Here is a 13,655-nt window from a genome sequence, read left to right as displayed (position 1 = left end):
CCAACCTCCCTTCATTGGACTCTAAACTCTGCTTGCGAAGACCTGTTGGGGCAAGTGAAATCGAAATTGAACCAATCCTATGACTGGCACCCAGCAGTTGCCAGGACCGCTGGCAGGTGGCAAGTGAAGAAACACCATTTCGACCCTGTGCTTGAGGAGATCCATTGAGTCAAGTACACCGACATCAAAATCAATGGAAATTGCAGTTGTGATCCCTGAGCCGGTGGCACGTAAACAGCACCATCTGAAGGTGGCTGATGCCAGTGCCGCCTCGACTGGCTTCCGTGCCGGTGGCACGTAAAAAGCACCATCCGAATCATGGCTGATGCCAGTGCCGCCTCGACTGGCTTCCATGCCGGTGGCACGTAAAATGCACCAATCCGATCGTGGCCGTTGCCAGCCTCGCCTGGCACCTGTGCAGGTGGCACGTAAAAAGCACCCACTACACTCACGGAGTGGTTGGCGTTAGGAAGGGCATCCAGCTGTAGAAACACTGCCAGATCAGACTGGAGCCTGGTGCAGCCTTCTGGCTTCCCAGATCCCCGGTCAAACCATCCAACCCATGCTAGCATGGAGAACGGACATTAAACGATGATGATGATATATATCTATCTATATATATATATACATTTGCATATATATATATATATATATATATAATATAATATAAGATCGTCTCAATGCAACATATCAGCTACTGGGAAAGACTGAAAGTATTAAAACTTCTCTCTGGAGCGAAGGCAGGAGAGAATGCAGTGATATACATCTGGAAAATCCTGGAGGGCCTTGTCCTGAATTGAAAGTTACCCCAACAGCAGAATTGGGCGCCACTGCATGATGCCAAATATCCCAACATCACCATCAAAATACAGGACCAGATACTGCAACAGCTTGGGTTTCAGAGGACCACAGCTCTTCAATATCCTTCCTAAATGCCTGAGAGACCTGCATAGTGTGGATGTGGGTTTCTTTAAAACTGAACTGGATCTCTTCTTGTCAGGAGTTCCAGATGAACCTACCTCTCAGCAGGAAACACAGATGCAGGTAGCGGCGTCGAACTCCCTTGTTGACCAAGTGCCATGTATCAGCGCATACTAGTGTAGCACATTCAACGGTGGTGTCCTAGCATGGCCGCAGCTTTCGGGCTGAAACATTTTTAAGGATACATCTATATATATCTATCTATCTATCTATCTATATATATATATATATATATATATATATATATATATATACATCAGTGTGTGTGTGTATATATATATATATACACATACACACAAATAGTAGTTGTGATACCTGTGCCATTGGCACATAAAAAGCACCATCTGAACGTGGCCGATGCCAGCGCTGCCTTGACTGGCTTCTGTGCCGGTGGCACATAAAAAGCACCATCCGAACGTGGGCGATGCCAGCTCCGCCTCACTGGCTTCTGTGCCAGTGGCACATAAAAAGCACCATCCGAATGTGGCCGATACCAGCGCTGCCTCGACTGGCTTCTGTGCCGGTGGCACATAAAAAGCACCATCCGAACGTGGCCGATGCCAGCGCTGCCTTGACTGGCTTCCGTGCCGGTGGCACATTAAAAGCACCAACCGATCGTGGCCGATGCCAGACTCCTGGCACCTGTGCTGGTGGCATGTAAAAAGCACCCACTACACTCGCGGAGTGGTTGCTGTTAGGAAGGGTATTCAGCTGTAGAAACACTGCCAGATCAGACTGGAGCCTGGTGCAGCCTCCTGGCTTCCCAGACCCCGGTCGAACCGTCCAACCCATGCTAGCATGGAGAACGGACGTTAAATGATGATGATATATACACACACATATATATATATGTGTGTTTGTGTGTGTGTGTGTGTGTATTTACCCTCCTGCTTTCTAGAGACAGACAGAAGATTGTGTGCCATATACCTTTGAAACATTTTGAATATATTTCACTTGCTTCAGAGTCGTTGGACTACAGCTACGCTGGGGGACCCCCTTGATTGGTTGGAGTTGGACAAATTGACCCCTTTACTATTGCTTTTTTTTTTCTTCCTTAATGTCTGATACTTATTTTAGCAGTCTCTATTGCCAAAATGCTAAGTTGTGGAAATGTGAACAAATTAACATTAGTTGTCAAGCAGTGGGCAGCGAGGAATAAACACACACACACAGGTTTCATGTAGTTTCCATCTACCAAATTGACTCACAAGATATTGGAGCTGTTGTAGAAATCATTCACCCAAAGTGAAAATGTCTTCTACATGGCACCAACTCCAACAGGGCCACCAGGTAACTTGCAAAACAAGACAATCTCTTCAACTGGCAGAGTAGCATTGAGGGAGGTTGCTTTGTGCCAGTTGTTAGTTTAGGCAAAATTCATTTAAGTCCCTCCACCACATATATCCTGGGTTACAACTTGGGAGCATTTTTAGGTAGTTCTATCGTACATTAATCAAGCCTGTAAACTTGAACTCAGAACTGCAATTTGCCAAGCAACCCTGCTCTGTTGGTTGCATTTCAATTTGTTTTCATTTGTAGGTTTTGAGTTTTAACTTTCTGCCACCAACTTTTCTTTTTACCATCTTCCTGAGTGGGAGATTGATGGAATAAGCACCAATACATACAAGATATAATACACACACACACACACACACACACACACATATATATGTATATAAAGAAGTGCTGATCACTTAAAGTGGATGGAAGTTGTAGAAAAAGGATACCCAGGAAGACATGGGAGTATGGAAGGCCAATCTGAAAATGCTGAACCTTATGAAGGAAATGACAGGACTGCGATATGTGGTGCATTGCTACACTCAAATATCCACCCACCACAACAGAACTGAGATCCTAAAACCAAGGTGCCATGTAAAAAACACCCAGTACACTCCTTAAAATGGTTGGTGTTAGGAAGGGCAAACAACCATAGAAACCAAAGCAAAACTCTGGGACCATGCGCAGTTCCTGTCCAACTCATGTCAGTATGGAAAATAGATGTTAAATGTTGATGATGATGATGATATCTGTATATCTCATTTAATGTCCCTTTTCCATGCTAGCTTGGGTTAAACAGTTTGACAGGATCTAGCAAGCCACAGGACTGCATTGAGGACCGGTGTTAGCTTTGACAGTTTCTAAGGCTAGATGCCCTTCTTAATACCGACTACCTTATAGTGTGTACTGGGTGCACCAAGTAACTTGCAAGACATGAAAAATACCCTGCAACAAATTGGCAGGGAGTATATGAGAGGGGTAGGTGAATTTGTGCAAGGTGTTCAGAGGCTAAAATATGATAGCAGGACAAGCACAGGTGTCTTCCTATAGAGGAGGATACAGGGCTACCTTACTATGTAAGGGTGGGTGGGAGTAAGTAGCAGGGAAGAAGATAAAGATGGTAGTAATGGGGTGCCATCTGAAACATTATCCCTCAGAATTTAAGAGAATACTTCACCTCTGGTAGAGTATCAAAGCAGCTGTATCATAGCAGCTGTACATTTCAACTTGAATGAGGCTGAAATTTTATCCTACTGGTATGGTCTGGAAGTAAAGCCTTTCTCTGTGTTAGAAGGACTTTTTGAATTTAAGCTTTTTCCATTGCTTATCAACTCCTGAATTGGATTTGGGGTTGTCTTTAGTTCAACAACTGCCCTTGGTAATTGACCTCTGTTTGTGTAAACATTTGCTTCCCAACCGCTTGGTTTTAGGTTCAGTCCCATTGTGTGGCACCTTGGACAAGTGTCTTCTACTATAGCCCTGGGTTTTCCACAGCCTTGTGAGTGGATTTGGTAGAGTCTGAAAGAAGCCTGCTATGCATATCCTTTGCCTTGACATCATGTGATAGTTGTAAACAAGTATTGTCATCATGCAAGTGGTGTCTTCCATGAAAAACAGGTCTGGCCATAGGAAAATATTACCATGGAAACAGGTGAGGGTTAGTGTCAGGAAGAGCACCCGGTTGTAGAAAACCTTCAACAAATTCTATCTGACCTGTGCAAGCACGGAAAAGTGGACATAAACATGATGATAATGATTTAAATCTATCTTAAATAGCAAAACTATAAAAGCCCTTATTTTAGGTTTCCTAATAATCTGGGTGGATTGGGTGACTATGGCCTTGCTCTCAAAGTAATGTGACTGGATTTTCAATTTTATTTTATTTTATAACTGTGGGTCTTCACAATTGGGATCACCCAACTCTCAAGGGATCTATTGTAAATGTTAAAATTATCAAATTAGCCCCCAAACCTATTGCAAACACAAGAAAACTCATTTAGCTTCCTCTGTGACATTACAAACTGCTGTATTTTGACTGAACATTGCTAGCGTTATTCTGAAGCACTCCCTTACGAAAAAAAATGAAAAATGCACAATTCTGCTGGGGACAGCAATTTAACTTCACTTAAACCAAAGCTAAATGTGTCTCTATGAAGTCATTATCATAAAGCTCTGTTTTAAAGTAAGACTAAATTATTGATGTATAATTGATAGCAATTATTTTCATATAATATTGGGCCATCCCATAAATAATGTGTTTTTTTTCAATTGCAAGAACTAAAAAAGTCAGAGGGGGATGGGATAAACTACCTGTATCGACTTGCTGTCAAAGCAGGTAGTAATATTACCTTGTACTTATTCTTAGTGCAAGTTTTGAAGAAGGCAGTTCGATTTTAAGAGTTATTCTTTCAAAACTATAATGGAAGTGACAAAGGAGCATATTCAGCCTATTTTGCTTTCAGAGTTCAATAAAGGCAACAATGCAACGGAAAGTGTGAGGAATATTAATGCAGTATATGGAGATCGGACATCCAAGCTGGAAACTACAGCCTAGATGATGGGCCTTGTCTTGGAAGATCTGTAGAGCCTGACGAGGATGTCCTGCAAAATCTGGAACAAAATCCTGTCGCAACTGTTAAGGAACTAGTAGAGAAGCTTGATCATTCAACCATCCATCGACACCTGCATAGCATCAGGAAAGTTAGCAAATTGGTTCGATAGGTTCCTCATAAACTTTCTGAGTCTAATCATGTGCAGAGGGTAAACGTGTGCTCTTCTTTGCTCTCACATCTCATGAATGAACCTTTTTTGGACTGAATAGTGACTGGTTATGAGAAATGGGTTCTCCATAAAAATATCAAGCGCTGAAGACAGTGGTTAGGGAAAGGAAAAACACTGGCACCCCAGGCTAAAGAAGGTCTTCACCCGGGTAAGGTGTTGTTATCTGTTTGGTGAGATATGAATGGTTTAGTTCTCTTTGAACTTCTAAACCCAAACCAAATGATAACAAAGATCTACTGCAAGCAACTTGAGTGGCTTAAGTCAGCGCTAGAAAAAAAAATGATCATTTTTGGTTTCAAGACAAAAGGTTTACTTCCACCAGGATAATGCTCGACCACATACAACGAGGATGACATTCCAGAGGCTGAAGCAGTTTGAATGGAAAATGATGCCCCACCCACCATATTTGCTGGACATTGCCCCATCTGATTATCATTTATTTTGCAGTCTTCAAAATCATTTGGACAGAAAAAATATGAATTCTGTAGATGAGGTCAGAAGAGTACTGGAGGAGTATTTTCTTTCACAAACAAGTGAAATTTGGAAGAGGGGCCTTGCAAGTCTACCAGATAGATGGAAGAACATTGTAGAAAATGGAGAGTATATTTTAGATCAAAAAAGAACTTTATATTAATTTTGAAAAATAAAAGACGTATGAAAAACCACATTATTTATGAGATGACTGCATAGTATTTAAAAAGGTTAAAAAACAATGGAACTTACAACCATATGGATATGAGTGTTCGGAAAATAAACAGTCATACTTTTTGGTTTATTCATAAATATTTTATCAAAATCATCACTGACCACAGCTTTTAACTAAACTTATGACAAAGCATTCTACAAAAACAGATTTAAAAAAAAAAAATCTTTGATTGGCAAGTGTGAAATGAACACACAAAGACAAGGGAGACCATTCATTTCTGTCTGCCAAAAAGTTATATGAAAGATTATAACAAGTAAATAGGCTATTTTAAACAAAACTATTACGACTTTTGGCAGCCGAGTGTTTTATTAGAGGACTTTGTGTGTGTGTGTGTGTGTGTATACATACTCTTTTATCTTTTACTTGTTTCAGTCCTTAGTCTGTAGCCATGCTGGGGCAATGCCTTGAAATGTTTGGTTGAACAAATCAACCCTATTATTTATTTCATCTGACGCTTTTTGCTGAACCACTGAGCTACAAGGACATCAACAAACCAACACTAGTTGTCAAGTGTTGGGGGTGGGGTACAGACAGGCATGCACACACACACAGATATATATATATGACAGTCTTCTTTCAGTTTCCATCCACCAAATCCTCTCACAAGGCTTTGCTTGGCCCAGTAGAAGATACTTGCCCAAGGTGCCATGCAGAGGGACTGAACTCAGAACTATGTGGTTGGGAAGCAAACTTCTTAACATCAAGGTTATTATTTTAAAGCGAATTTGAGAATACCAATGGAACATTTACTGATGGGGGTGACTCAATATTGAGAATTGAGTCAATATGAACATAAACATAAATAACAGTGGCACCCATCTCCTGTAGGATGTGGGATCCAATTCATTCCATGGCAGCATGGAAAAACGAACATAATAGTAATACATATACACAAGCACACACATGCATTTCCAATAGTTTTAACCAAATTAGGACAGAAAATATCATTCAAAATATCACTCAATCGATCAAGATTGACAAACTCATCATTTAATGTCCACTTTTCTTCCATGCTTGAATGGGTCAAATGGGGTTCATTTGAGACATATTTTACAGCTGGATACATAGCCTGTTGCCAACACTCACTGTCTCCCAGCAAGGTAATATTTCCTCCACAGAATATTGGAAATGAATGACAACACTGCCTGCATGACAGTGACACTCTTTTACAACTATCATGTGATGTCAACACAAGGACACACAGACACACACACACACTTGACTGTGGTTGTAAATCAAGAACACACAACTGCAGCATGCTCTCCATATGACACATGGACAAGTAACATCTGACTTCTCCTCAAATATTGGTGGATAAATTGATTAAGCATTAACGATAAGTTGATTATTAAAGTGTTATCTTGGGAAGGTAGATTTCATTCTTTCCTAGCTCTCATATATATATTTTTTTATATGTATTTCCAACATCTGTTTTCAGGTTGGGAACAATTCCATTACTGCCTAATCTAAGCCTGCTAATAGTTACCATGTAATCCAGTGCAACCTGCTCGTTGTGACTAAAGCAGCCTACCTACCAGCTTACTCAGTGATGGGTTTAAAGAAACAAAAATACCTGTCAATGGCAAATGAGCTCGTAGAGGGCCAAAGGTGGAAGAGATGGGTGCCCCTAAGATTAGCAAACCAAACAAAATAGAAGCTACACCAACACTGAATTTTGCACCTGAACAACTGTCAAGTCTCAGGTTCATGAAGAAAACGTAAAACCAAGAGGGACAATGTCTCAATAATAGAAATGATATGGGAACAACTGGACTTGACTAGTGTTTGCGATGAAATTTAGTTTTAAAATATATTCTTTGATTAGACATACCTTAAAATTTACAAAAACCAAAAATAAAAAAAAAACTCTGTTTACCTGGATGTGTGGTTAAGAAGCTCACTTTGCAACTGTGTGATATTAAGTTCAGTCCCAATGCACAAGACCTTGGACAAATGTCTTCCACTATGACCCGGGGAACCACAAGCTTGTGAGTAAATTTAGGAGAGGAAAACTGTGTGAAGCCCTTTGTATACACACACATTTGTGTCTGTGTTTATTCCCACCACTTGACAACTGTTATTCATTTCTGTTCCCATACAGAGCAGTTTAGCAAAAAGGGATGAATAGAATATATACCAAACTTTAAAAGAAGGCAGTGCCCCAGCATGGCCACAATCCAATGACCGAAACAAGTGAAATATAAAAAAAATTAAAGATGAGACTCCAGGCCTTAATTATAAGGAAAATTGATTGAAGATATTTGACCCCTCATTCACAAAATATTTGTGTTTTGTCTAATTGAAAAATGTCTTACTCACCCCCTTAACCCTATCTTTAAAGGTAATTCCAACATTTTGTTGTTAGAGGTTACCAGTCACTCTTATTAGGAATGTGGCCCAGTTTTCAGTGATGCAACTAAACGTGCTAACATAGGTTTTGAATTTTGCTTGGCAGAAGGATGTCACGAATTTGTTGGGAAGACTATGTCTATTGATACAACTTTCAGAGTATCTACCCTAATACATGTCTGGTACATAGTTTATCAACCACAATAATAATAGGCACAAGTGTGGCTGTGTGGTAAGAAGTCTACTTCTCAACCGCATGGTTTTTGGGTTCAGTCCCACTGTGTGATACCTCGGTCAAGTGTCTTTTACTATAGGCCTTGGCCAACCAATGCTTTGTGAGTTGATTTCATCGATGGAAACAGTGTGTTTAACTGTCTCCTTGCTTTGACACCTTGTGGTAGTTGTGTGGAAAAACATCTTACTTGGAAGCAGATGAGGGTTGACTACAAGAAGAGCCTCCAGCTGTCGAGAATTCACTTCAACAAACTCCATCTGATCCATGGGAGCATGAAAAAATGAATGTTAAATGATGATGATGATGAATATCATCATCATCATTTAACGTCCGTTTTCCATGCTAGCATGGGTTGGACGGTTCAACTGGGGTCTGGGAAGCCAGAAGGCTGCGCCAGGCCCTGTCTGATCTGGCAGTGTTTCTACAGCTGGATGCCCTTCCTAACACCAACCACTCCGTGAGTCTAGTGGGTGCTTTTTACGTGCCACCTGCACAGGTGCCAGACGAGGCTGGCAAACGGCCACGATTGGAAGGTGCTTTGTACATGCCACCGGCTAGGGGCCAGACAAGGCTGGCAACGGCCACAATCGGATGGTGCTTTTTATGTGCCATCGGCACGGAGGCCAGTTGGGGCAGCGCTGGCAACAGCCACGTTCGGATTGTTCTCTTACGTGCCACCGGCACTGGTATCACAGCTACAATTTCCATTGATGTTGATCGATTTCGATTTTGATAATGTGAAGAAAATGCTTTCACTTAGAACATGACCAGCATTTGAACTACAAACGTAGACGAAACAAACTTAGGCATCCTATCAGTCCACCCGTAATGTTGATGATGATGATGATATTAATTGCAATAATAAAAACAATGATTGTTCTAATCCCGGCATAGTGTAATATTGTGATTCTTTTACAAGATGAAGAAAACAAAGAACTAAAACAAAAACATGGAGGGTGAATATCTTTATAAACAGGTTCATGTACTGGTTCCAGCCATTTGGCTCTGGTCATACTGGAGCACCTGCATTATGCTTACTGATGATTTCTAAACCAAGCACATTACCATACATTTTGAGGAGATTGTAGGTGATTACATCATCAAGCAACTTTATCTTTTTTCTTGTTTCTGTCATTGTGGCCATGCTGGAGGCATTTCCTTGAAGGGTTTTACTCAAACAAATCAAACTCAGGACTTAATGTTTTTTTTTTTCAAGTCTGGTACTTATTTGTTGTTCTCTCTTTTCTAACTGCTAAGTTACTGGGGATGTAAAAAATAAAATCAAAACCAGTGGTGGGGAGGGTGCTGCTCATACACACAACAGGCTTTCACGCAGTTTCTCTCTACAAAATTCACCCATCAGGCACTGGTTGTCCTGGTGCTACAGTGGAAGACGGTTGCCCAAGCTGCCATCCAATGAGACTGAACCTGAAACCATGTGGTTTCAAAGCAAACTTCTTAACCTTGCAGGCATATCTGTGCCTAGACTTGACGACTACATTTTTTATCAATGTTCAAAAGAATGAGAACCAGCTGAAAACCTCAGCAGGATTTGAACCCAGAACTTAAAAATACCCAGCTAAAATAATACAAGGCATTTAATATCACCTCTTTTGGTCCTGCCACATTCTTGCATGGGGTTATATTAGATACACACAAGCCTGTCAGGCCTGGGGACCCAGATAGGTACTCCATTGAACCCAAGAGCAATCTTTTAACCTTGTAGATCTATGTTGTTTAACCCCAGCTCAGCTCACATCAAGCAGATCTATGATCAGACATGCTAATCATGACCACCCCATCGTTATAACTATCATTATCAAGTATAGCATATTGTAGAACTTCATTATGCAATGTTGTTCCATTTTTTAAGACGTTAAGGTGTGATGTGAGGATGATTTGGTTGCTATTTTTAGTTTGTTGTGTGGGTATTGTCAGGCTTCCTCATTAGTTCAGGTTTTATTGATATAGGTGCAGACACACATCATTCCTTTTTAAGAATTCCAAGGAAGAAATTCTATGAACAACCAACACTTAGTCAGTATCAGTGCCACTCCTCACACTTAGCTGTAATATATATCTATAGAAGAAGCCTTACAAATCTTTCAGACTTTCTCTGGAATTGCAGTCTGTCATTAGAATATACACTGTTCCTGCTGGAATCATTCTTTACCAATACCAGCAATACAAACTTTATTGATTATTAAGATATAGTTAAAGATGCATTTCGTAAAACGGAGCATAACACCCACTACCGAAACCACCACCACCAAGAAGCAATGGTTTGACTTTACCATTCCATGTTGCCTTTGGTGAGATGAATTTTCCAAATTTGTGTTTTTTTAATTGTTGAAACAGTGTTTTCCTGTAATCTTTTTTTTTAAACTCTTTAGTAATTAACCCTTTCGTTACCAACCCGACTGAAACCGGCTCTGAGTACAAATGTCTTGTTTTTTATAAGTTTTGAATTAAAATCTTCCACCAAACCTTAGTCACAATTTATGTTCCTAACACTAACTTAATGTTAACTAAGTTATTTTACTATATTCTTTGTTATATTCGAAGAAACACAGAGCATCTCAAAATAAATACGGTAACGAAAGGGTTAAACCTGCCATTATCTGGGTCCCAAATATTCTGCCTGTTTTATGTTCAAACCATCCAGATCTGACCTTTCACACCCACCCTACAATGTCATTCAAAAAATAAACAATCACAGCATTGAAATCACCAAGCCATGAGAATGCATGCTTATTTCTGTTTTAATTCATAAATTTATAAATCGTTAAAAGATTTTCATTATGTTAAAGATTTTAATTTGTCTTTGGTTTCATTCCATAGTAAAGGTTGCTTAAGGCATAACTTCAAATTTCTTTGTATTAAAAGATTTCTGTTACACTTTTAACACTTGAACGCATTATGAGACCCAGAACAATTGCATAGATTTTTATAATAATGACTTGTTTTGCTGGCTGCAAGACCCCAATAATGATAATAATGTTTTATGCTAACACATTTTAATGAACAGAAAAGGAAATTAATAGTCTCGACTTTAGCCTCACCCAGTTTTACCGTTTCTGTAAATAATGATTCCTTTCAGAGAGAGAGAGAGTGAGTGTGTGTTTTACTCACTTAATGAAATAATGCACTGCCTTTGTTTAGTTTGTTCCTAGAATGCATTAGCACAATTGATTTTTAAGCTTTTAATGTTTTATATTAAACATTTCCACAGATCTCCCTCTATTCACACACACACACACATAGATGCATAATGTTTTACATACATACATACTCACTCACATACATCTTAATGATTTTACAAATCTTTTGGGTGGGATTTATTTATAATGTGTGTGTCTCCCTTTATAGTGTAAGCAAATATTTGTTATATTTGGTTTTATATATATATATATATATATATATATATACGGTTTAAGTAATTGAGATTCAAGTGAATTCTAATGAATTCACATGAATGTGGCACGTAAAAAGCACCCACTACACTCACGGAGTGGTTGGCGTTAGGAAGGGCATCCAGCCGTAGAAACACTGCCAGATCTGACTGGGCCTGATGAAGCCTTCCAGCTTCACAGACCCCAGTTGAACCGTCCAACCCATGCTAGCATGGAAAACGGACACTAAATGATGATGATGATGGTCCTTAACTAGGATGCACCGGAAATCTATATGGTGTTAACCATACGACAAGTGGGGTGATTACAAATAGGAAAAAAAGCAACAAGAATGGATTAAAATATCGGTACAATTGTTTCGTATGAGGACATCTTTAATAAGCTACAAAAAATGCAGTAAATAACTTTCTTCAATGCAGTTAAACTCACACCCTCATTTGTATCCACCCCTTTTGATGTTTGGGAATCTCTGATGTTTTTTCGGCTGACAAGTACGAGCCATCTATATTTACTGCATTTTTTGTAGCTTATTAAAGATGTCCTTGTACGAAACAATTGTACCGATATTTTAATCCATTCTTGTTGCTTTTTTCCTATATATATATATATATATATAAAACCAAGAAAGAACAAATTTCAAAGATCAGTGTTCGTATCCACTCAATATATTTCAAAGCATTGGAATACTTCACACGCATATATATATGTGACAGGCTTCTTTCAGTTTCCATCTATCAAATCCACTCACAAGGCTTTGGTCGGCCCAAGGCTATAGTAGAAGAGTGAGTGTGTGTTTTACTCACTTAATGGTGCCACACAATGGGACTGAACCCAGAACCATGTGGTTGGGAAGCAAGCTTCTTGATACTCAGCCATACCTGCGCTTTATATCTCCATGGGTTTTTATGCCTAAGTTTGTCACCCCCCACTGCTTGATTACTTGCATTGGTTTGTTTACATCCCTGTAACTTAGAGGTTTCACTATACCAGACTAAAAAAAAACAAAAACAAAAAAAAAACAGGTTGATTTGCTCCAGCACCATCTGGAAAGGTTCTGGTCAAACAGATGTCTTTTATGGGGAGCTGGCACATAGCATAGGGGAACGGATAGGTGAACACTGGTGGGAGCTCAAAGAGGAGAAAGGCTTGTCAGTGCTCTACCAACATGCTTTATAATAGAGGCTCAGTTAATAACTAGATGCTAAAGGGTTATCAATGCATAGAACAGACACAACACTTAGGTTACAGAGGACACACACACAATAACAGACAGACCAAGCCTCTAAAGAAAACATGAATGGGACGATGAACCCTCCCTCCATCACCATCACACTGTGCAATGTGGCGACTAAAACCAGAATGAGATGGAAAATAAGACAGATACAAACAGTAGAATACAGAAACCCATATATATATATATATACAGAAAAAAGACATACCTAAGACAAAATGGGTGTGTGGGGATAGAGATGATTAAATAAATGAAAAAATAAAGGGCACACATACAAACAGTATAGTAAGGGAACTTATATACACACACATACAAGATAGAGACGTGCACACACAAATATGGACGCAAAAGCAAGAACGAATAAGGATACACACAGACAGAATAGAGTAAACTGAAGAGGAGGAGACATGTGGGATGGTGAGTCACTGAAGAGGTCACAGGATGTGTGATGAAAGTTTTGTCGACAAAGTACATAAAATAAGAACAATACAAAGAATCTGAAGTGAAGAACGAATGTATACAAGTGCGTGTGTTTATTTGGTAAGAAAAATCAGTGACTATACCGAAATATAACAAAATGTGTGTATATATATATATATATATTTATTTATCAAAATAAAAACATGATGCAAAGGATTTAGTGGTACATATGTTTCGGGCCTTTATTAGACAGTTTATAAC

The 13,655-nt window shown here is 39.4% G+C and overlaps 1 protein-coding gene across 5 annotated transcripts in view; it reads left to right on the top strand.

Moving 5' to 3' along the window:
• LOC115210264 (adenylyl cyclase-associated protein 1) overlaps positions 1-13,655 on the top strand; it is a 132,008-nt gene that overhangs the window by 28,806 nt on the left and 89,547 nt on the right. Inside the window, exon 1 of one of the 5 annotated variants that reach the window (XM_036502312.1) lies at positions 8,352-8,362. The exons of 3 other annotated variants lie outside the window; for them this stretch is intronic. Coding sequence is in view for 1 of the 2 variants with exons in the window: in XM_036502310.1 (XP_036358203.1) it covers positions 10,551-10,642 (92 nt within the window). In the remaining variant the exon portion in view is untranslated. Of the gene's footprint in view, positions 1-8,351; positions 8,363-10,535; positions 10,643-13,655 lie in introns of those variants that run through there. One more of the 5 variants, XM_036502310.1, reaches the window with a different exon arrangement.

The sequence above is a fragment of the Octopus sinensis genome, linkage group LG4 (assembly GCF_006345805.1).
Source record: "Octopus sinensis linkage group LG4, ASM634580v1, whole genome shotgun sequence".
Taxonomy (NCBI): domain Eukaryota; kingdom Metazoa; phylum Mollusca; class Cephalopoda; order Octopoda; family Octopodidae; genus Octopus; species Octopus sinensis.
This window is presented reverse-complemented; position numbering and strand designations above follow the sequence as displayed.